Source organism: Paramormyrops kingsleyae, chromosome 5 (genome assembly GCF_048594095.1).
Source record: "Paramormyrops kingsleyae isolate MSU_618 chromosome 5, PKINGS_0.4, whole genome shotgun sequence".
NCBI classification, from domain to species: domain Eukaryota; kingdom Metazoa; phylum Chordata; class Actinopteri; order Osteoglossiformes; family Mormyridae; genus Paramormyrops; species Paramormyrops kingsleyae.
The window spans coordinates 22,491,492-22,515,773 of NC_132801.1; the positions used below are offsets into that span (position 1 = coordinate 22,491,492).

General features: G+C 54.1%; 1 protein-coding gene across 10 annotated transcripts in view; it reads left to right on the forward strand.

Moving 5' to 3' along the window:
- Positions 1 to 24,282, forward strand: part of hdac5 (histone deacetylase 5) — a 66,169-nt gene that overhangs the window by 28,377 nt on the left and 13,510 nt on the right. For 5 of the 10 annotated variants that reach the window (XM_072712425.1, XM_072712428.1, XM_072712421.1 and 2 more), the window contains 10 exons: positions 8,825 to 9,108; positions 12,347 to 12,491; positions 12,768 to 12,873; positions 13,073 to 13,206; positions 15,430 to 15,561; positions 16,999 to 17,111; positions 19,166 to 19,300; positions 19,677 to 19,911; positions 22,163 to 22,380; positions 22,701 to 22,979. In XM_072712425.1, coding sequence (XP_072568526.1) covers positions 8,825 to 9,108; positions 12,347 to 12,491; positions 12,768 to 12,873; positions 13,073 to 13,206; positions 15,430 to 15,561; positions 16,999 to 17,111; positions 19,166 to 19,300; positions 19,677 to 19,911; positions 22,163 to 22,380; positions 22,701 to 22,979 — 1,781 coding nt within the window. Of the gene's footprint in view, positions 1 to 8,821; positions 9,109 to 12,346; positions 12,492 to 12,767; positions 12,874 to 13,072; positions 13,207 to 15,429; positions 15,562 to 16,998; positions 17,112 to 19,165; positions 19,301 to 19,676; positions 19,912 to 22,162; positions 22,381 to 22,700; positions 22,980 to 24,282 lie in introns of all 10 variants that reach the window. The other 5 variants (XM_072712424.1, XM_072712418.1, XM_072712419.1 and 2 more) reach the window with 2 other exon arrangements.

Below are 24,282 nucleotides of genomic sequence, written 5' to 3' on the forward strand. Positions count from 1 at the left end.
GGGGAGGTATGGGCCCCTGTTGTGAGGGGCCCCGGCTGCTTCTTTTTGCAGTCCTGGGTGTTCGGTCATCAGCTAGGCAGAACTGCACTCACTTCGGTCAGTCTCTTGGCTGTGTGTGTGTGTGTGTGTGTGTGTATGTGTGTGTGTGTGTGAGCGTGTGTGTGTAGCTGGGCGGTGGAGGAATGAAAGGCTGCAGTTCACAGAGCACAAGGCCCCCTCTTCATGCCTTCCGCGAGCATGCGTCAGCCAATCCGCAGCTGGCCGCTGCCTCTGTGGGCCTCCTCAGTGCCCCCCACCCCCCCCCACCCTCCCCGCCACAAAGCTGCCAGCCTTTCCGTTCCCAGCACAAGAAGCTGCCGTACCCTGGCGATCTGGACGAGCTCCTTCTGTGTGTAAATCAGCCGCTTTTTACGGCGGAGCCACTCCAAAGTGGATCGGGAGGCCGGCAATGTCGGGGGCCGGTCCGCGTCTGCAGCCCCCTGCTCTCAGCCCCGGGACACATACTCTTCCCTTCTCCTCCCCCGATACCGACGGAAATCCGCAGAGTGGGGTTTCCTGTATGTGATTTCAGCTCCGCTTTCTGCAGGACTGGCAAAAACTCAGGGGTCGGAAAAAAAACGATCATTAACTTTGTGTAGTGTCAGAGTCCCGGTAGCGGGCCGGTTTGTCATTGCTCTGCGTGGGGGGGCTTTTTGGAGCCTCCCCATGAGGGCTGCAGTGTTTCTTTTTTTATTGCTTACCTGACATATTCAGCAGGCATGACTCCCCCTTGTTATTCTGTGGGATTTTTTTTGGGTCTTTATCAGCTTAACCCCCCATACAGGCTTTGGCGGGGCTGGAACCCACAACCTTCTGGTAACACGGCCATATCATGGGGCCATATCTGCCAGTGTGTGCTATAGCGTTTCAGCTGAGTGATGAATCTTAAAATTGGGGTTCTGCTTTTTGTGTTTGGGCACACATTAAAGGACACTGGTTGGGGGTCCACGTCCTCTTCCCCAACACCTCCCCCCGCCTCACATCGCACCCCGGCCCTGGCCTCTACACGTTTCCTCTCACCGTTAGACCCACGCTCCAGGACGTTGTGGAAATGGCAGCCCGAAACTGCAGTGCCTGTTCAGGTGTGTGCTGTTCCAGCAGCTTCTCCTGTGTTGTGAGAGAGACAGAGGTGTTATTTTTAGCTGGGAGATTGCAAGGGTTCTTTGGGGGGGGGGGGGCGTCATTACCGCCAGCTCCAGCAGCCTCCCACACCGGCGTGAATAGCGGCATGGGGGCGGGCACAGCTTTTAAAGGCACCGATCATCTCATGCTGCAGCTGTTTTGGGACAGGAGGTGGGTGGCTGTGGTGACAGTGGGAGAGGCGAGCGAGACACCAGGCGAGGCGTCCCCCCCCCCTCCCCCCCCCAGCTCGGTGCTTACTGTCTCCATGTGGCACAAGCATGCCCACGCAGGGCCACACACAATTGGAAAATCAGGGCTCCTGTGTCACCACCTCACGAAAGCTGTTTGTGCGTGTATGCATGAATGTGTGTGTGTGTGTGTGTGTGTGTGTGTGTCAGCTGTGGGGTCTGCAGACTCTCTCCTCGCGCTCCCTTGTTTTGCAGGGTCCCTGTCAGAGCTGTTAGGGGTGGAGACCGTCTCCTCGCGCTCCCTGTTTTGCAGGCTTCCTGTCAGAGCTGTTAGGGGTGCAGACCGTCTCCTCGCGCTCCCTGTTTTGCAGGCTCCTTGTCAGAGCTGTTAGGGGTGCAGACCGTCTCCTCGCACTCCCTGTTTTGCAGGGTCCCTGTCAGAGCTGTGAGGGGTGCAGACCGTCTCCTCGCGCTCCCTGTTTTGCAGGCTCCTTGTCAGAGCTGTTAGGGGTGCAGACCGTCTCCTCGCACTCCGTGTTTTGCAGGCTTCCTGTCAGAGCTGTTAGGGGTGCAGACCGTCTCCTCGCGCTCCCTGTTTTGCAGGCTCCTTGTCAGAGCTGTTAGGGGTGCAGACCGTCTCCTCGCACTCCCTGTTTTGCAGGCTTCCTGTCAGAGCTGTTAGGGGTGCAGACCGTCTCCTCGCACTCCCCGTTTCGCAGACTTTCTCTCAGAGCTGTGGGGTCTTCAGAACATCTCCTCATGCTCCCTGTCAGATGTGAGGGGTGCAGACCGTATCCTCGCACTCCCTCTTTTGCAGGCTTCCTGTCAGAGCTGTGGGGTCTGCAGACCATCTCCCCACGCTCCCTGTTTTGCAGGCTCCCTGTCAGAGCTGTTAGGGGTGCAGACCGTCTCCTCGCACTCCCTGTTTTGCAGGCTTCCTGTCAGAGCTGTTAGGGGTGCAGACCGTCTCCTCGCGCTCCCTGTTTTGCAGGCTCCTTGTCAGAGCTGTGAGGGGTGCAGACCGTCTCCTCGCGCTCCCTGTTTTGCAGGCTCCTTGTCAGAGCTGTGAGGGGTGCAGACCGTCTCCTCGCGCTCCCTGTTTTGCAGGCTTCCTGTCAGAGCTGTTAGGGGTGCAGACCGTCTCCTCGCACTCCGTGTTTTGCAGGCTTCCTGTCAGAGCTGTTAGGGGTGCAGACCGTCTCCTCGCGCTCTCTCTTTTGCAGGCTCCCTGTCAGAGCTGTGAGGGGTGCAGACCGTCTCCTCGCACTCCCTCTTTTGCAGGCTCCCTGTCAGAGCTGTGAGGGGTGCAGACCGTCTCCTCGCACTCCCTCTTTTGCAGGCTCCCTGTCAGAGCTGTGAGGGGTGCAGACCGTCTCCTCGCACTCCCTCTTTTGCAGGCTCCCTGTCAGAGCTGTGAGGGGTGCAGACCGTCTCCTCGCACTCCCTCTTTTGCAGGCTCCCTGTCAGAGCTGTGAGGGGTGCAGACCGTCTCCTCGCACTCCCTCTTTTGCAGGCTCCCTGTCAGAGCTGTGAGGGGTGCAGACCGTCTCCTCGCACTCCCTCTTTTGCAGGCTCCCTGTCAGAGCTGTTAGGGGTGCAGACCGTCTCCTCGCGCTCTCTCTTTTGCAGGCTCCCTGTCAGAGCTGTGAGGGGTGCAGACCGTCTCCTCGCGCTCCCTCTTTTGCAGGCTTCCTGTCAGAGCTGTGAGGGGTGCAGACCTTCTCCTCGCGCTCCCTCTTTTGCAGGCTCCCTGTCAGAGCTGTTAGGGGTGCAGACCGTCTCCTCGCGCTCTCTCTTTTGCAGGCTCCCTGTCAGAGCTGTGAGGGGTGCAGACCGTCTCCTCGCGCTCCCTCTTTTGCAGGCTTCCTGTCAGAGCTGTGAGGGGTGCAGACCTTCTCCTCGCGCTCCCTCTTTTGCAGGCTCCCTGTCAGAGCTGTGAGGGGTGCAGACCGTCTCCTCGCACTCCCTCTTTTGCAGGCTTCCTGTCAGAGCTTCTGGCTGGTCAGGATCTGGTTGAATGGGACTAACTGAGCATTAAAAATAGGGAAGCTGGCTTTAAAGGCACTGGGTCTGCCCCCACCGCTCGTCTGTCTCTCTGCATTATTAATCAAATGGTATTTATAACCATGTTCACTTTTTGTTACAGAGATGCTGCCCTTTGTTACATCCCGACTTTCATCTTTTCTGTGGGGTAGGCAGAGGGCGGGGGGGACTGAATAAATGCGGACTCGGTTACTGGTGGTGTTGGAGGGCGGGGTGGGGGGGGGTGATTAAGGCAGACAGGATGGAACACACCAAGGCCTCTGATATCACGTGATGATGTAAAGCTACGGACCCAGCACACCTGTCTGAGGCATCATCACTTACCGGACTCATCCATTCCGTCCGATTCCTGGCCCAGGCCTCCGTCCCGATCCCACCCACTTTGCCGGGCTCTCCCTCCACTACCTTGCTATCACCTAATTAGTCTAATTACCCGATTAAAAGGAAAGAAGAGTGCCATTTTTGTGGGATAGAGATAAAACAAAAAAAAAGCTCCCAAAATCAGTCTCTAGTGAGCTTGGCTTCATTCCACGGCTCCGGCGCAGTCATTTTACAGGGTAAGCGACTCAAACCTCACTGGAAATCCAGACAGCGCCTAGGTGCCCTCGTCAGACGCCCCCACCCCCTGCTGTGGTGGGGAGGCACGCCCTGCTCTGAGTCAAAGTGTTGGGTTATTCTTGTCCCTGCTCCACCATTACCTGCAGAAGAAGGCCTCGCGCCGCTGAGGGGACATGCAGGTGTGTTGCCTGCACACACTCTTCAGGGGCACAGTTATGCTGGAAGCTGCATGAGGAATAAACTCGTTCCCAGAGCCTGACAGTTGATTCCCGTCCCAGATCGAGCTCAGCGGCTCTGTGCTCGAATGTGACCGGCGTGCGGTGGCTTTTTACACTCGCGCCCGATGTAGCATGCCGCTGTTTTAAATAAGTCAGTGGCCTGGTTTGGCATTCTCTTCTTAAAAAAAAAATGGCAGGCCCCAAATTCAGCTTGCTGTAATTTCTCCCGCTTAATTTAAACAGCATGCTTGTTTGATTGAGTAGCACTTGTTTATTTAAAAAATGGGCATCTTTAGAGTTTCATCTGTCCATTTTTAAAATTCCTCCCAGCCAGTTGAGGCCCCTTTAAAGTTTATCTGTGGAGGGTTTAGCTAATTTGGCATGTTCACATGAAAAGTCTGGCCTGGCCTTTTGTTACAAAAGCCCAAGGCCCGTTGGCGGAGTAATGGGCGAAGCTGTTGTACCTTTGAGTGAAGTGCCCAGCATCTTTCAATGAAAACCTTATAAATACTGTGAAATGTGACCCTGGGTAACGGCGTGAGTCGGCCAGCTGGAAAATAATAAGCATAATGTGTTCTCGGCCCTCAACATAGATCCGCAAGCGACCCCCCCTCCCCCCCAGCGTGGGCTGTTGACTTGCTCTCCCTCGCTGTGATTGAAAAGTGGACATGCATCGCCCCCATCTGGGAATGGAAAGCGCGCACACACACACACACACACACACACGCGCACGCACACACACACACACACACACACACGCTCGCACATGTAGGGTAAACATATCCTTATGGGGACCGCTCATTCATTTCAAAGAGAAAAATGCTAATGCTAACTATGACAACCTTAACCCCCACCCTACCCTAACCATAACCATAAGTAACCAAACAAAATACAAGAGTTTTTGCATTTTTAGTTTTCTCATAGCAGTCACCGATTTTTAATAGAGATTTCCCTTATGGGGACCAGGAAACCGGTCCCCATAAGGGGAAAAAAATGGATATTTATCATGTTATGGGGACATTGTGTCCCCATAAGGATAGGTAAACCCGCTCGCACACGCACGCGCACACACACAGGTCTACATTTCCAGTCTCTCTATTCTTCTGGCCCAGCAAGGTGGATTTATAGATATTTATTTATTTTAGTACTAAAGCAAGATAAGTGCCCCCCACCTCTTCCCCCTCCCCCCCTTTCCTCCCTTTTATGTAAACAGCTGCCATGGAGAAAGGGCTATTTTTAGTGCTGCTCCATGAGTGGATCACAATAACGCCACAGAGCATTGGGCTAATCAGATGTGTAAACCTGTGTGCGTCAAGTGGCTATCTGGACCACAACCACTGTCTCATCGATCGGCCCTGTATGACTGACACTGATTTGATTAGCATCTCCTCTCACACTCTCTTTCTCACTCTCCTTTCGGATAGGCACTGAGGACAGTCATCGCACGTATGCTAATTTGTTTTTTAGAGAGGATATGATTCATTGGCAATTTTGATCTTTTTTTTTTTTTAAAGCTTGGTTAGTTTTCAGACCCGCCATCTTGCTCTTGTGATTTCGGCAGTCGGTCTTGCCGGAGTTCCCGTCATTCAGCGGCTCGTCCTGTTCAGGCTTGACCCCAGACACTTTGCCCTCTGGTCTCAATCCGACCGCAACGGTCTCTACCTCACTTTTTTGCACAGCCCATCCTTAAGAGCGTGTGACTGCATCCTGTTCAGCGAGTTTTGTCGCTGCCCCCATTTGGATTTCCGTGATGTGTGTTTTTCATGCAGGAAGGGCCTGGAAGCAGCCTCCACATTCTTCCGAAGGCGCCGTGACCCAGTGTACATCTTTGGCAGTCATGGGTTTCTATGTTGCAGTGCTTATTGCCCGCCCCCCATCCCCCCCCCCCCCCACCGTGCGATATCAGGATGAACTGGCTGTAAAATTGCTTGCGGCCACCCGCCGCAGAGCTTTCGGTGAAATTGGGGGCTGTTTCGCAGTATCTGTTTTGGGGGAGCCGCGTGAATCGCTAAGGCCGAGGATATGAAGCGTAGGGCCATTAGCCGTTCTCGGTTGGTCTGGCCGGTTTTGACCCGGCTTCGCTGGGCTTGCCGGTCCTTTTTCCCACTTCCCCGGATCACGGTGACTCCGGGACACGATGTCAGCCCTGGCGTTTTTATGTTTTTTTAACCTGACATTGCGTCCTCATTCTGTTAAACGCTCAGAGTCCAAATTTCAGCAAATGCTGAGCTTTTGATGTGTCTCTTGTCTCATCCCAGGCAGAACCGTGTGTGAACCAGCATGTGGGGATCAGTCCTGTTCTAGCTTTGATGCTGCATTGCATTCAGCTTTGGGGTTCTGTGTAAACAGCCTCCCGCGTGGCACCACACAGAATTTGAGATTTAAAATAAAATAACAATAATTATAATAATATAAAAATAATAAAAAATAACAACACATTTTTTTGGAAGGTCTTTCCAGAGAATTCCTCTAGGGCAGTATGTTTCAACTCCGGTCCTTGGGGACCCACAGACATTCCACGTTTTTGCTCCCTACCAACCCCGGTAAAAAAAAGAAAAAAAAACATGGACTGGACTGTCTGGCTGGGGGATCGTAGGGAGCAAAAATGTCGACCGACTGTGGGTCCCAGGGTTCCGGATTGGGAAACACTGCCCTATCATGTTTCCTCTCCATGCCGAATGGGAAGAGCCCCCCCCCCCCCCCCCGTAGTACGTGCTGGAGTGTCCCCACGTAAAGACTGCAGGTTTCCAGGTGGTGACGCAGTGCTGGTATGGCTGGCGTCCGACTGCTCGTACCACGTCGCTCATGATCTCGGTGTCTTTGCGCTTTTTTTCGCTATCCCATTTTAAAATAATCCTTCTGAAAATTGAGTACACGAAGGCTACGGCCCATACTATTGGTTCCCGATTCCATAACCTGTACGGAGACCTGCTGACCCGCTCTGGTCCGGGCCGCCCCCCCCGGCAGACTGCGTACGCAGTGTTTGTGCTAATCCAGTCAGGTGGTCCTGTTTTTAAAGAGCCGCTCCTGACGTCATTAACCATCCTTCACAGCAACAGTGGTTGTATTTAGGCGTCAGTAAACACAGACACATAGTCCCATTAACTGTAAGTGGTAGATTTCCGCCACCTCAGGTTACTTGGATTACTTCCCCTTTTAGCAAACTACGCTGGCTTGGTTGATGGGGGGCCGGGGCAGGTATCATATGCTCCTGACCGTCTTCTAGCGTATCTTAAGTTCCCTCAGCGGGTAACTCTGCTGTCTGCTTTGAGCTGCACAGCTGGCAGTGCTGCCGACCCGCTCGGTGTGTTGATAACTTTATGGCCCAGCGGAGGTGATTGTCCCCAGGTTCGAGTGATGGGAGCCGTACTCCGTCTGCTGGTGATGCTGTTAAGGATGTGTAAATATGTCCATTCACCAGTTCTGCCCACACCTTGGGTACATGGTCTCCTGGGGGTGGAAAGACGGTGGGGGGGGCATTATGTGCATCACTCTGCAGGTTGCGCGTGGGTGACGGCAGCCTGAGATCTGTGTCTTTTCTGTTAAATGTACCTGAGTGACTGGTGGCTGTAGAAAAGCAGGACCCCCGAGATGCAGACGGGGCCGGTGAGTCAGACCAGAGGGGCCTCTGACTGGGGGGTGACTAATCCAGGGTGCACCTCTGAATGGACCAGCCGTGCGACGCGGAGAGTCTGCGAAGCCTAAGCGGGCTGTTCTGATTGGCCAGTCTGCTAACGGCCCCTTTAGAGAAGCACCGAGGCCTCAGTTCTCACCATACATCCGGAATGCTCTATGGAAGTCAGGTCACCTGCATTACAGGTGTAATGTGTCACAGGTGCTGTGCGTGTGTGTGTGTGTGAGAGACTGCACACATATATGTGTATATATGTAAGAGACGTTTTAATGTGTCGGTATGTGTGATATGGACATATATGTGTGGGTGTATTTTGACGTATCAGAGTCTCCTGTTGGCCTAAAGTCATATTTCAAATTTACCTTCATATATGGTAACTTCTTTCCACAGCTGGATTCTAAATCATAAGCTCTTTTTTTATAATCTGTAATAAAATGAGCACTGTCTCAGTTAGCTGGATCTCAGCCACTATTTGTCAATCATACTGTTCCTTAAGTATATATATTTAAAGGCTTTCATAATAATGAGGATTTATGGGACACTGCCTGCTATAAAATGCTGGTTATAACCCCCCTTTAATGCTTATATGACAGCGTGGGTGTTGCTTTAATAAGCCGAACGCGGCGATTAATACGTATGGCAGATGACGGTGTTGACAAGACAACAGCAGCGCTGATCCGCTGTGCGGATCTCGCTCCCCGTGGACTTCCGACGCAGACTGGGAATCCAAGTGCCTCCCAAGGACACCAGTGACTCATTTGTTTCCCCCACCCCCCCTCCGTGTTCATCGTGTTTATGATCTTGTGTCCCTTGAATCGTTAGGACATGGTCTGGCGAAACCCCCCCCCCGTCCCGGAATTAACCTCAGCCCATTCCTGGACTTCCCCTTCAACACCTTTTTATTTTAGGTATGTGCTGTAGAGGTTTTATCCGGCACGTTCTGTTATTAACCAGCATCCCTCTCTCTACCCCTCTCCCTCTCCGCCCCTCTCCCTCTCCCTCCCTCTGTCCTCACCCAGCAGTGGAGGTAAAGACTTCCCTCCCGGTGGGGATGCAGAGCCCCGGTGGCGGTGGGGACCAGGGCAGCGGCCCGGTGGACCTACGCACGGAGCCCCGGCTGGGCCATGCGCCTCCGCCGCCCCCACCGCCGATGGACCCCACACTGCGGGAGCAGCAGCTGCAGCATGAGCTTCTCCTCCTCAAGCAGCAGCAGGAGCTGCAGAAGCAGCTGCTCTTCGCCGAGTTCCAGAAGCAGCACGAGGTCCTCACCCGGCAGCATGAGGTGCAGCTCCAGGAGCACCTCAAGGTGGGCCCCCCCGTCCCCGCCCCCCTCCCCACCCCCCTGCGTTGTAGCCTCAGTTCTGGGTCCTCAGACCTCATATCGGTTTTCCCTGACCGCAGGAGGAATTTCTGTCTCATGTGGCCGTTTGGGCCAAGCCTCCCATTCCATTTCACGGCGACTTCATGAAGTGCCCCGTGTTCCCTTGGAAGGGGGGGGGGAGGGGGGGTAGTCAGTCAGTGAGACCTGCTGTGGTCATTTTCGCTCTCAGACCTCCTCTATCGCTCAGCGTGATGCTCACGCCGCACCCTTTCACACGCAGTGTCTGCCTGCTTCAGTCCCCGTGCTGCACGTCGCATTTCCCTGCATGTGACAGCAAGGTCACAGCATAAGCTGTGTACAGCAGAGAGTGAAAGAGCAGGTTGTTTTGTGTTGGAATTCACCGGTCTGTAACCTCGTCTCTTGCCAGCCATTAAAGATGAAGCAGCCCCAGTTAAAACCAGCTTCCTGGGTCCTAGGGCTCATTATGGGGTGCGGGCTGCGGGGGAATGGGCATCCTGTGTGACCGTGTGTGTGTGTGTGTGAGAGAGAGAGAGACCCTCTGTGTGTGTGTATGTGCGCGTGAGAGAGAGAGACCCTGTGTGTGTGTGAGAAAGAGAGAGAGACCCTGTGTCTGTGTGTGTATGTGTGTGTGAGAAAGAGAGAGACCCTGTGTCTGTGTGTGTGTGTGAGAGAGAGAGAGACCCTGTGTGTGTATGTGTGTGTGAGAAAGAGAGAGAGACCCTGTGTCTGTGTGTGTATGTGTGTGTGAGAGAGAGAGACCCTGTGTGTGTGTGTGTATGTGTGTGTGAGAAAGAGAGAGACCCTGTGTCTGTGTGTGTATGTGTGTGTGTGAGAGAGAGAGACCCTGTGTGTGTGTGAGAAAGAGAGAGAGACCCTGTGTCTGTGTGTGTATGTGTGTGTGAGAAAGAGAGAGACCCTGTGTCTGTGTGTGTGTGTGAGAGAGAGAGACCCTGTGTGTGTATGTGTGTGTGAGAAAGAGAGAGAGACCCTGTGTCTGTGTGTGTATGTGTGTGTGAGAGAGAGAGACCCTGTGTGTGTGTGTGTATGTGTGTGTGAGAAAGAGAGAGACCCTGTGTCTGTGTGTGTATGTGTGTGTGAGAGAGAGAGACCCTGTGTGTGTATGTGTGTGTGAGAAAGAGAGAGAGACCCTGTGTCTGTGTGTGTATGTGTGTGTGAGAGAGAGAGAGACCCTGTGTCTGTGTGTGTATGTGTGTGTGAGAAAGAGAGAGACCCTGTGTCTGTGTGTGTATGTGTGTGTGAGAAAGAGAGAGACCCTGTGTCTGTGTGTATGTGTGTGTGAGAAAGAGAGAGAGACCCTGTGTCTGTGTGTGTATGTGTGTGTGAGAAAGAGAGAGACCCTGTGTCTGTGTGTGTGAGAGAGAGAGAGAGAGACCCTGTGTGTGTGTGTGTGTGAGAGAGAGAGAGACCCTGTGTGTGTATGTGTGTGAGAAAGAGAGAGAGACCCTGTGTCTGTGTGTGTATGTGTGTGTGTGAGAGAGAGAGACCCTGTGTGTGTGTGTGTGTGTGTATGTGTGTGTGAGAGAGAGAGACCCTGTGTCTGTGTGTGTATGTGTGTGTGAGAAAGAGAGAGAGACCCTGTGTCTGTGTGTGTGAGAGAGAGAGAGAGAGACCCTGCGTGACCCTGTGTGTGTGTGTGTGTGTGTGTGTGTGTGCGTGCGCGTGAGAGAGAGAGACCCTGCGTGACCCTGTGTGTGTGTGTGTGTGTGTGTGTGTGTGTGTGTGTGTGTGTGCGTGCGCGTGAGAGAGAGAGACCCTGCGTGACCCTGTGTGTGTGTGTGTGTGTGTGTGTGTGTGTGTGCGCGTGAGAGAGAGAGACCCTGTGTGACCCTGTGTGTGTGTGTGTGTGTGTGTGTGAGAGAGAGAGAGAGAGAGAGAGAGAGACCCTGTGTCTGTGTGTAAGAGAGAGACCCTGCGTGACCCTGTGTCTGTGTGTGTGAGAGAGAGAGAGAGAGAGAGAGAACCTGTGTGTGTGTGTGTGTGAGAGAGAGAGAGAGAGAGAGAGAGAGAGAGAGACCCCATGTGTGTGCGAGAGAGATAGAGAGAACCTGTGTGTGTGTGTGTGAGAGAGAGAGAAAAAGAGACCCTGTGTGTATATGACCCTGTATGTAACTCTCTGTGTGTGTATGTGACCCAGTGTCTGTGTGTGTATGTATGTGAGAGTGTGTGTGACCCAGTATGTGACCTTATGTGCGTGTGCACCCTTTGTGTGTGCGTGTGACCCTGTATGTCACCCTGTGTGTGCATGACTCTGTGTCTGACCCCATGTGTGCGTGACTCTGTGTCTGACCCCATGTGTGCGTGACTCTGTGTCTGACCCCATGTGTGCGTGACTCTGTGTGTGACCCCATGTGTGTGTGACTCTGTGTCTGACCTCATGTGTGCGTGACTCTGTGTCTGACCCCATGTGTGCGTGACCCTGTATGTCACCCTATGTGTGTGTGACTCTGTGTCTGACCTCATGTGTGCGTGACTCTGTGTCTGACTCCATGTGTGTGTGACTCTGTGTCTGACCCCATGTGTGTGTGACTCTGTGTCTGACCTCATGTGTGCGTGACTCTGTGTCTGACTCCATGTGTGTGTGACTCTGTGTCTGACCCCATGTGTGTGTGACCCTGTATGTCACCCTATGTGTGTGTGACTCTGTGTCTGACCCCATGTGTGCGTGACTCTGTGTCTGACCCCATGTGTGTGTGACTCTGTGTCTGACCCCATATGTGTGTGACTCTGTGTCTGACCCCATGTGTGCGTGACTCTGTGTCTGACCCCATGTGTGCGTGACTCTGTGTCTGACCCCATGTGTGCGTGACTCTGTGTCTGACCCCATGTGTGCGTGTCCCTGTATGTCACCCTATGTGTGTGTGACTCTGTGTCTGACCTCATGTGTGCGTGACTCTGTGTCTGACCCCATGTGTGCGTGACTCTGTATGTCACCCTATGTGTGTGTGACTCTGTGTCTGACCTCATGTGTGTGTGACTCTGTGTCTGACCTCATGTGTGCGTGACTCTGTGTCTGACTCCATGTGTGTGTGACTCTGTGTCTGACCCCATGTGTGTGTGACCCTGTATGTCACCCTATGTGTGCGTGACTCTGTGTCTGACCCCATGTGTGCGTGACTCTGTGTCTGACCCCATGTGTGTGTGACTCTGTGTCTGACCCCATATGTGTGTGCCTCTTGTACAGCAGCAGCAGGAGATCCTGGCCGCCAAGCGGCAGCAAGAGCTGGAGCAGAAGCGGAAGCTGGAGCAGCAGAGACATGAGGAGCTGGAGAAGCAGCGTCTGGAGCAGCAGCTGGTCATGCTCAGGAACAAGGAGAAGGGCAAGGAGAGTGAGTGACTGGGGAGGGGGGACGCTCACATGCACAGATACTCACATACACACACACAGTGTCATGATGTACTGGAGCCAGAACAGCTTGAGCAACTGCATAATGAACACAACATCCAAAATGAGGTGGGACGAGAGCAATATTTCATCATTGGTAATGGATAACTGGAATAAATATGACCCCAGTCAGTTACAAATGCTGCCGAAATTGTGCAGGTTCCTTTGAAAGCTGGACTGTACCATCACACAGTGTGGGTGCTGTTTCATTCCCCCACAGGTGCCATCGCCAGCACAGAGGTAAAGCTGAAGCTGCAGGAGTTCTTGCGCAGTAAAAAAGACCCCACCCCCGGCGGGCTGAACCATTCCTTCCCTTCGAAATGCTGGTGAGTGGGTGGGGGGCTGGAGGGCTCACATCAATTAAAATACAGAAAAACATGACTTTCGGCTGCTCTATCAGCTGCTTTAATTATAAATGAAACAATGACATTAGGTAACATGCAGATGAATTGCATTCTTGTGGGGGGTTATAATAATTCTACTAGTGAATTTTGATGACTGTATATCACATTCTATGGATTTCAGGGGGGCCCACCATACATCTCTGGACCAGAGCTCACCTCCCCAGAGCAATACCCCTGGGACACCGCCCTCTTACAAGTTGCCCCCCCTGCTCGGGACCTACGATGGCAAAGATGACTTCCCGCTTCGCAAGACCGGTGAGCCCTGCCTCCCTGACATGCCCCCTTCCCTGTCACGCCCCCCTCCCTGTCACGCACCCCTCCCTGTCACACCTCCTCCTTGCCCCCCCTCCCTGACACACCCCCTTCCCTGCCACACCCCCTCCTTGCCCCCCCTCCCTGACACACCCCCTTCCCTGCCACACCCCCTCCTTGCCCCCCCTCCCTGACATGCCCCCTTCCCTGTCACACGCCCCCCTCCCTGTCACACCCCTCCCTGACACGCCCCCTTCCCTTTCACACCCCCTCCTTGCCCCCCCTCCCTGACACGCCCCCTTCCCTGTCACGCACCCCTCCCTGTCACACCTCCTCCTTGCCCCCCCTCCCTGACACACCCCCTTCCCTGCTACACCCCCTCCTTGCCCCCCCTCCCTGTCACACCCCCTTCCCTGTCACACCCCCTCCCTGACATGCCCCCTTCCCTGTCACACCCCTTCCCTGACACGCCCCCTTCCCTGTCACACCCCCTCCCTGACATGCCCCTTCCCTGTCACACTCCCCTCTCTGACACGCCCCCTTCCCTGTCACACCCCTCCCTGACACGCCCCCTTCCCTGTCACACCCCTCCCTGACACGCCCCCTTCCCTGCCACACTCCCCTCCTTCCTTCCTTTTGTTGATCCCTTTTTCTTCACACCTCATTCCTCATCACTCCCCCTACCACACAGAGCACCCCTACCCCTGTCCCATTTTCCTATTTTCCTTCCAGCCCCCACACCCTGAATTCGGTGAGGTTCCCCTTCTCCTGACGTCTGGCTAACACACTTATAGGCGTCACTTCCTGGTCACCCGAAAGATGGCAAATTTTACCAAATTAAACTGAGCCTTTTGTAATTAAACTGAGCCATTTTGTCCTAGTTGTTTCTGATCCCGTTTTTGTTGTGATTTGGTTGGATTTATTTTAGTACTTTGTCCACAGAGCAAGCGGGGTCTTGGGACAGGTTCCCTGCCAGTCTGGGGCTTTGATGGAGCTGGTTGCTGTTGAGTTTTGCTGCCTCCTTGCCCATGTTTAGCTGAATGGTGCCCTGTGCTGTCAATGATTCTCGCCACTGTTATGGATCTTTTCCTGACGGATCTCGAAGGCCGGTAACACTGCCTGTGTTGTTGCCGCAGTCGGTGGGCTAATGATGTCTCACATGGTATCCATGGGAATGCATGGAGTTTGGTGCCATCGCAGTCCATACCGGTGTGGTGCTTGGCTTCAAGGTGTGGTCCAAGTTCTCCTCCAGCTTTCCGGAAAGAAACCGGTGAAAATCTGTCGGCAAAACAGAGCTCTGTTTCTGCCGTTCGGAGTGGGGGTGCAGCGGCCAGCTGCCGGACGGCTTCTCGTTAATGATTCCTGGCTCAAAATCTTGTTACGTGCGGCGCTTGTGGCTGCCGCACTCCCTGCTTGTTTCGCCGCTCGCCCGGAATCGGCGGCAGCCCGCAAGGACTGGCAGCCATCGGGCGATGATGGCGGCTCCCAGCAGCCCTCGCCTCAGCCTGTCTGAACCGGTATCACTGCCGTACACTTGCCGGCACAGTGGTGGGAGGACGCGAGGCGATTCTTATTTTAAAAATGGAAATGAGACAGAAAAAAATGTGGCATTCCTGCTTCTCTTTAGACATATTCGTACACAGTTCTTCTGAGTCGGAGCCAGGAAACTTCACGATTACATTCCTACGTAAAAGTTTGGCTGCAGAATATGGCAAATGACATAACCAGAAATAGTGCGATTGGCAGCCTGGCCTTAACTAGGAATTATCTTGTTTGTCCGCTACGTCTTTAAACCCTTTAAATGGATGTGAAGTGAGGCCTTTCTGCATGATCCTGGAGGTAAATCCAGGTGGGGGTGACAGCAGAGCTAAAACAGACCAAAGAGCAGCAGGATGCCCAGGCTCGCCCGGTGAACGGGTGTCGCACTCTTGAGCAGGTGACTTCTGCGGTTTTGGTGATTTTAAGTTAGGGGGTGCAGTGTGTGTGTTGGGGGTGAGTGATAGTGTCTTTAAATGTGAATGGCTGGGGGGTAGGGGGGCTTTAGATGACAGGCACTTGGTAATCCTGATGACGAAGCCTCCACATTAGGGCTCCTGCCAAGAGCTGCTTCAGTCCAGACCAGTCGCTCTCTCCGATGACGAGCAGACGGGGTTGGCTCCTGGCTCGGGCTGCACCGCCACAGTGTAAGTGATGCTGATGGGCCCTCTCCCTGCTCCCCACCCCCAGCGTCCGAGCCCAACCTGAAGGTGCGCTCCCGGTTAAAACAGAAGGTGGCCGAGCGGCGCAGCAGCCCCCTCCTCAGACGCAAGGACGGCACCGTCATCAGCACCTTCAAGAAGAGAGCCATCGAGATCACAGGTATAGCCCACATGCAGCCGAGGGCCACCAGAGTCCCGCTGCTCGCCGTCCACCTTCGCCACTTCATTAAGATGAAAACATCTTCAGTCACCACATTTTTTGATGATATCTTTTTGTTCAAAGCTCTGCAAATGGCTCTCCTTGACAAATTAAACAAAAGTTACTCACATCGGTCTTTAAGACAATTAAGTCAAATCAATAAGTTGCAGCTCTTTTGGTTTTTTTGCTCTCTTAAGGAGCTGTGAGTTTCCTAAATACCTCATCAGCATCCAGTGAGTGAAGTAACATATGAAGGTGTTTTTTTTTTTGGTAATCCCCTGCTTTTAGTTAAATTTTATTGTTACATGTTTATCAGCGAGTCAAGCGGCATTATCGCAGCATTGTGTAGAGAGACCCCCGACCATGTGACACTTGAGAGGTCCCCAGAATGTGGCTAATCTTTTTAATAATATGCTGGGCTGTAAAGTTAACTATAGCATTCTGATTATATCGGTTCTGGATAATAATTACCCAGCACTGAGATTTTTATAAACCCACACAAACTAAAAAAAAATGTTCATATGAAAACCATAGACTGTAAAAACTGGACTGTACCCAAAGCGTCGGGGGGGGAGGGGGGGAGTTAGTCTTGCCGCACATACAGGGAGGGTGGTAGCATTTAATGTGTTAGGCCATCGTTTTGTTGCTGTATCCCTAATGAGGCCAGAGGCTGCGGATAAAAATAGCCCTGGCTATTAGGGGCCCGGCGGGGCCACAGGGGCCACAGGGCCGCGTTTGTTGAAGTTTTGGAAAACAAGCAGATGGTTTACATTTTTTTCATTTTCAGGGAGGACGCTGAGGATTACTAAAATAATCCCCCTGGAAGGGGAGAGGGTCAGCTGAGGGACTGGGGCAGAGGAGCGTGTGGGCAGGGTGGGGGGGTTAATGTTCGGTGAAGGACGGGGAAATTCAGCAGCACCTTTGGAATTTCCCCCTCTGAATTCAGTCTGGGGTTTCAGCACCTGAATTTAGTGTGTGTGTGTGTGTGTGTGTGTGTGTGTGTGTGTGTGTGTGTATACGAGACAGGCACAGAACGCTCAGTTGCCACAATGAGATGCTGCCAAGTACAGACTGATCCGCACAGGATGACCCGTGGTGCCCAGCTGTAGGGAGATGTGAGAAGCCGCGTATGAAAGCGCGCTTCCTCTTTAAGGGCTTCCAAGCACATTTACAGAGAAAAAACAGCAATATTTCTAGGAAGCGCTTGCATCTCGGTGGCAGCGCAGACCCTGATGGGGGCACTGCCATCCCCCCCGGATGCTGTTAATTTAACAGCATCAAACAAGCCGCTCGTAGCACCACATGTTGACGTCCCCCCCTCCCCCCCGCTGGGAGGAGGTACCACGTGACATTAGAGGGGGGGGGCGGTTTCTGAGGCCTGCGCTTGTGTCCTTGCAGTGTCCTCCATGTGCAGCAGCGCCCCTGGCTCTGGGCCTAGTTCCCCCAACAGCTCCAACAGCGCCATCGCCGAGAATGGGTCCAGCGGCTCTGTGCCCAACATCCACAACAAGGTAAGGGAGGCTTCCCCCCCACCCTCCCGCTTCATAGGCCGGCAGGCTGAGCGACCAAAGAACCGCTTCAGTAATAACATTAGGGTAATTATTATTAATTATCATATGAGGGTACCATATTTGGGTAATTATTTTAAAATGGGTAATTAACTGTGTAAGTTGCTTTAAATAATTTTGTTGCTTAGCTGTAATTATTAATGATTATGTTGATAATGTTAACGTTGTTGTGGTTTTACCATTATTGTTGTTACTGTTTCTGTTGTGGCTATTATTGTCCATCTGTAAACATTGTGCCCATGTGTACCGCAGTTAGGATGACCATCATGGCTTCCATGTCAAGGTGGACTCATTGAGCTACTTCAGGTTTTACAAACTACTCTCAAACTGAAAGGCTCCTGTGCTTGGCTAAATATTTCAGCTCCTCTTGTGCTTTGACTGGTTTGTTTCCATGATTGAAAGACTCATCCAGCTGTTTCAAATTAACATTAGTGGCACATGCATGATTATAGGAGGCTGACCAATCAGCACACAGCAAGTATTTAAGTGAAATCCAGGTCCTTTTGATTGAAATGGTAGTTTACAAATGCTGTCCTAGCTGAAGTGTCCCCCCTGACATGGATTATCTAGTCACCCTAACTGCAATGGGGAAGCACAGGTGTTGCTTTGTGGCACATTTATGTACACACTGCCTCACACTGCCTCACGCTGCCTCACACTGCTTGTATGACGACTCAAAAATGGGTGACACCACATGTGCAGCAGCGCCCCAGCTCCATGGCCCCATGCTGGGCTGTGAAGTCACATGTTCACCACTGCGGGGGGCAGACCAGTACCTGTTATTTCCCCCGGGGTCTGCTGGTGCTGCTCTTTCCGAGTGGTTCTGCCTATTCTCTGGACCTGCTTCATACGCGAGCGTAGCGACTTTCTGCCTCCGAGCTGAATGAGGAGGGTGTCTCCGGGCCCGAACGCCTCGTTCTCCGCAGCCTCAGCGGGGTAGGAACATCTAGAAGGGGCTTATGAATAAATCGCTGCTATAAGAATAGTGTTATTGTTTTCTTGGTTTGGGGCTGAATGCATCCCATTCAATGAACGGCCGCAGATTGCAGGGCTTCGCGTTTACACCCAGCCGTCATAAACGCGCTTCAAGTACAGTTTCAGACTGATTGCGAGAAATTACCTGCAATCGGATCCTGATTGGTTGCAATTAACTGCATGAGTCATTTCGGCCTTTTTGGAGACGACTTGCGTTCTGAGTATTCCTAACGATCCGCTTCCTCAGCCATTCTCGACCACGGCTGAATATGAAGGCGCTCGGCGGGAAGAAAACAAACAAATAACGCATCTCAGGCAGGTCCAGGCCGAAATACTGTTGTTGCCGCAGCCGTCGTGAGTTCAGGGTGTGACAGTGATATCAGTGACAGCCCCCGCACTGCCGCGACTTGCCCCCGATGCCTTTTAATTGGCTTCTCCGTCTTGTCGGGATGACGATGAGTTCAGCGGCGAGCCCCGCGTGGGCACCATGCCAGTGGGAGGGCGTGGCCACCTGCCTGCCTAACACTTCCCCTTCTCAGGCTGGCAACCTAACTCAGCCGGTCGGTTCATTTGTTTGCTTGCTTTTCGGCATGGTGATTTTCTGCCACTGCATTTTCCTCCTCCTGTATCATGAGGTGTGTCCGAGACTCCACACTAAAAGACAAACCGAGTCACCATGTTCTTTAGCTCTACAGACCAGCAGGTTTGATGTGATTCATGTCAGCCAGCCTTGTTCACACCTATGGAGTGTTTTCAGTGGGGTCCGCTGGCCTTCGACAATTCCAGGGCTGAAATCATCCTCGGGAAAGATCATAAGAAAGTGCAAAGCACTGTTTATAGGAAGAGGAGGTCACATCACCCTAGACGGGGGGGGAGGGTCACGTAATGGGACACTGAATACTGAGCCGTTTATTGCCCAGTAAGGTGCTCAGCTTGTTTTGTGTAAATGATGACGCAAAAAGAAAGCTTTTCCATTGAGCATTGAGTTTATGCCAAAAGATTGCTTGCCCCCCTCCCCACAGCACCTACGCTCCCAGCACCAGACCATGAGCGTGGATGGATCTGCCAGCCAGCTCAGCCTGTACACCTCCCCCTCGCTGCCCAACATCTCCCTGGGCCTCCCAGCCTCTGTGACGGCCGCCAGCTCCAGCATCGCTGTAAGTGCTGCCCCGGCCGCCCCCCCGAATTTCTCCAGGGAGTTCTCAGTGACACGGTGGCTTCTTGGTATCGTAAGTGTGTCCGTCCCCCTGGGAGCTGTCAGCACTTTGCGGCTGTCAGTCCGTAAGCTTGAATTCCACATAATTACTTCACACAGTCAGCGGCTTCCGGATCACCAGCTTAGTTGGTTCAGACAACAGTAATGCCACTGAGAGGCAGGAAGACGCCTGGTCACACATCAAGCTGACGTGCCGTTTGCTTCATCTACCTCTAGCAGAAGTGTCATTAGCTTCCGATCATGTGACACCTACTTCTTTTGGTGGTACTTTGCTCGGAGGGTGTTCTGACCATTCAGCATGTCCTCCTTTCTTCCAGCCCCCACAGAAACTGTCCGCCCAGCAGGAGGCGGAGCGCCAGGCCATCCAGACCATGCGGCAGGGGGGCGCCCTGACAGGGGCCTTTGTTAGCGCCTCATCCCTGCCCGCGTGCCTGCCACCCGGCGTGCCCCATGACGCCGAGCCGGCGCCGGCCAACAGCCATGGCCACTCATCCCTGCTGCAACACGTGTTACTGCTGGAACAGGCCCGCCAGCAGAGTGCGCTGCTTGCAGGTGCCCCTCTCACCTCACCTGTACACCCTCTCGTCTGTATACACCTCTGCCCCCCAGCCTCACCTATACACCCTCTCGTCTGTATACACCTCTGCTCCCCAGCCTCACCTGTACACCCTCTCGTCTGTATACACCTCTGATCCCCAGCCTCACCTGTACACCCTCTCGTCTGTATACACCTCTGCCCCCCAGCCTCACCTGTACACCCTCTCGTCTGTATACACCTCTGCCCCCCAGCCTCACCTGTACACCCTCTCGTCTGTATACACCTCTGATCCCCAGCCTCACCTGCACACCGTCTCGTCTGTATACACCTCTGCCCCCCAGCCTCACCTGTACACCCTCTCGTCTGTATACACCTCTGCCCCCCAGCCTCACCTGTACACCCTCTCGTCTGTATACACCTCTGCCCCCCAGCCTCACCTGTACACCCTCTCGTCTGTATACACCTCTGCCCCCCAGCCTCACCTGCACACCCTCTCGTCTGTATACACCTCTGCCCCCCAGCCTCACCTGTACACCCTCTCGTCTGTATACCCCTCTGCCCCCCAGCCTCACCTGTACACCCTCTCGTCTGTATACACCTCTGCCCCCCAGCCTCACCTGCACACCCTCTCGTCTGTATACACCTCTGCCCCCCAGCCTCACCTGTACACCCTCTCGTCTGTATACCCCTCTGCCCCCCAGCCTCACCTGTACACCCTCTCGTCTGTATACACCTCTGCCCCCCAACCTCACCTGCACACCCTCTCATCTGTATACACCTCTGCCCCCCAGCCTCACCTGCACACCCTCTCGTCTGTATACACCTCTGCCCCCCAGCCTCACCTGTACACCCTCTCGTCTGTATACATCTGTGCCCCCCAGCCTCACCTGCACACCCTCTCGTCTGTATACACCTCTGCCCCCCAGCCTCACCTGCACACCCTCTCGTCTGTATACACCTCTGCCCCCCAGCCTCACCTGTACACCCTCTCATCTGTATACACCTCTGCCCCCCAGCCTCACCTGTACACCCTCTCATCTGTATACACCTCTGCCCCCCAGCCTTACCTGTACACCCTCTCGTCTGTATACACCTCTGCCCCCCAGCCTCACCTGCACACCCTCTCGTCTGTATACACCTCTGCCCCCCAGCCTCACCTGCACACCCTCTCGTCTGTATACACCTCTGCTCCCCAGCCTCACCTGTACACCCTCTCGTCTGTATACACCTCTGCCCCCCAGCCTCACCTGCACACCCTCTCGTCTGTATACACCTCTGCCCCCCAGCCTCACCTGTACACCCTCTCGTCTGTATACCCCTCTGCCCCCCAGCCTCACCTGCACACCCTCTCGTCTGTATACACCTCTGCCCCCCAGCCTCACCTGTACACCCTCTCGTCTGTATACATCTGTGCCCCCCAGCCTCACCTGCACACCCTCTCGTCTGTATACACCTCTGCCCCCCAGCCTCACCTGCACACCCTCTCGTCTGTATACACCTCTGCCCCCCAGCCTCACCTGTACACCCTCTCGTCTGTATACACCTCTGCCCCCCAGCCTCACCTGTACACCCTCTCGTCTGTATACACCTCTGCCCCCCAGCCTCACCTATACACCCTCTCGTCTGTATACACCTCTGCTCCCCAGCCTCACCTGTACACCCTCTCGTCTGTATACACCTCTGATCCCCAGCCTCACCTGCACACCGTCTCGTCTGTATACACCTCTGCCCCCCAGCCTCACCTGTACACCCTCTCGTCTGTATACACCTCTGCCCCCCAGCCTCACCTGTACACCCTCTCGTCTGTATACCCCTCTGCCCCCCAGCCTCACCTGTACACCCTCTCGTCTGTATACACCTCTGCTCCCCAGCCTCACCTGCACACCACTCGTTTCTCTTACCTGTTCCCTGTCTGTACACACCTTCCCTTCTAACAGCACCCTCATGAACCCTGTGTCCCTGGTGCCCCACAGACCTGGAAGCCCCCCCAGGTCCTCCCCCACACATACTAATGCACTGGCAGCCAGCTGTCACAGGCTAACACATACGGATGCTGACGACCCATGGAGCATCTGTTAGTCGCAGTATGAGATGTCCAGCGTGTGACATTCCCATTATGTGTGTCCCTCTGCACTGCCTGTTAGTCGCGGTATGAGATGTCCAGCGTGTGGCATTCCCATTATGTGTGTCCCTCTGCGGGGCCTGTTAGTCGCGGTATGAGATGTCCAGTGTGTGACATTCCCATTATGTGTGTCCCCTCTGCAGTGCCGATCTACGGGCAGTCGCCCCTGGTGGGTGGCGAGCGGACGTCGTCCGGCATGCGGACGGTGAACAAGCTGCCGCGGCACCGACCGCTGAGCCGCACGCAGTCAGCGCCGCTGCCCCAGAGTCCGCAGGCCCTGCAGCACCTGGTCATGCAACAGCAGCACCAGCACTTCCTGGAGAAGCAGAAGCAGTACCAGCAGCAGATCCAGCTCAACAAGGTGGGCGTGAGGAGCGTGCCTTCCGCCCGTCTTGCCTGCGTGTTTGCGCTTATTTTCGCCTCTGATTGTCTGCCTGTAGTTAGTATTTTTCTCTTTTTAATTATTTCGGTACAGGTGAGGTCTTAGGTTGGGCATGCTGACGTCTGATCTGATGACAAGCATGTACACAGCTGTAATATGTGACATGGTCATGCTGCTGTCCTCGGACTTGTTTATCCGGCACTGCCTGATGACTAACTGTGGGGTGCCATGACCTCGCAGTGATTTTACAGACAGCCAAGGCTAAAACGACCCCCCCTCCCCCCCTTCCTTCCCCAAAGATGCTCTCCAAAGGCACGGAGCTGCCTCGTCAGCCCCCAAGCCACCCGGAAGAGACGGAGGAGGAGCTGACGGAGACGGCCGAGATGCAGGAGGACCGGATCGAGGGCCTGGAGCTGATGAGGGAGGGCCAGGAACTGCCGTCCGATAGGCCGGGCGAAGTCTCATCTCTCTCAGAGCCAATCACGCTGAAGGACGAGAACACGGAGAGTGACGTGGAGGAAGATGAGGACGAGGACGAGCTGCGTGAGGATGATGAGCACGGCATCCCCTACTCCCAGGTGATGAGTTTATATGATCACCATAAAAACTTTTTCTCTTCTGGTGCCCAGTTATTGGTTATTTCTCCGCACCGTTTATGGCGGATCTCCTCTCCAGGACACAGAGCTGCACCTTGGCACTTCCCGAACACGTGGCGAGATCCGCCTCACGTTCGTATTTTTAAAAAGGCACGTCAGAGCGATAAAAATAGCAGAAGGAGCCAGGGGCCCAAATGTGACACGCGTGGGCTGGAGTGCCGCGGGCGTCCGTCGAGATGCCTGCGCTCTTATTGTGTTTATGCTAATCTGCCCGTTTAGCTCGGGCTTTGGCGGCTCGTGACTCCGGCAAAATCCGGATCCACAAACTTAGGTGTTAGAAAGAAATAATTCATGGAATTTGAAAGCCAGCAGGGCGTCGGTGATCAGGCTCTCTGTGGGACAGCCTCTCCTGCACACAGGCGTTTGCATTTCAATGTCCTTGAAGATTGCTTAGCAGGAAGTGCAGTCAAGGGATCTGAGATTGGCCCAGTCGCTGCTTGTGTGCACCCCGCAGATGAGGAAAGGTGAGCAACAGCAGCAGTGAATCACATGGGGTGTGGGGTCGGGTCTCCTGAAACGAGCCGTCCTCGTCCATTGAATATGTACAGACAATAGCGAAGAGGTTCGATAGCGGGGCGGTGGGGGGGGGGGGGGTGTTGTTCAGATTCCCCCGCCTTCAGGTGACTCATCCCCATGAGTCAGAGTGCGGCTGGATGTGCGGCGGCTGTGCTGGTCGCCCCCCAGTGGCCGCGGCGCTGTTTGTCCCGCTAATGAAAAAGTGACAGACAGCTCAGTTCAGTTCTGCTGGGGAAGGGTGGGCCACGCCGGCCGAGGGGGGGGCATGCTGCTCATATAATCAGTGCTTATCTCTCCAAGGCTGGAATCACAGGTGCATTAATGCAGCGTGTGTGTGTTTGCACGTGTGTGTGTGTGTGTGTGTGTGTGTGTGTGTGCAGCGGGGTTGTCAATAAAAATGAGCTAATGGGGCAGCTCGGCGTAGACGTGTTTCCTGTCACCACTAGATGAGGCGCAAGGTGGTGAGTGTGTGGACATCGTAGGCACAGTGAGCCCTTCAGCAGTGCCGCTGTCAGCCAGCGAAATGTCAGAGGAGGGTCTGGGGGGGGTGTGAGCCCCCCCGCTTGGTCACTCTCTCTTTCTCACACGCACACACTGGCCCCTCCCACCTCGCTTTCCCGTCTCAGTGAGTACAGGACTGTGAATGGGCTCGTCTCTGACTCATCTCTGGATGACTAATGCTCTGCCCCCGCCCCCCCACACACGCACA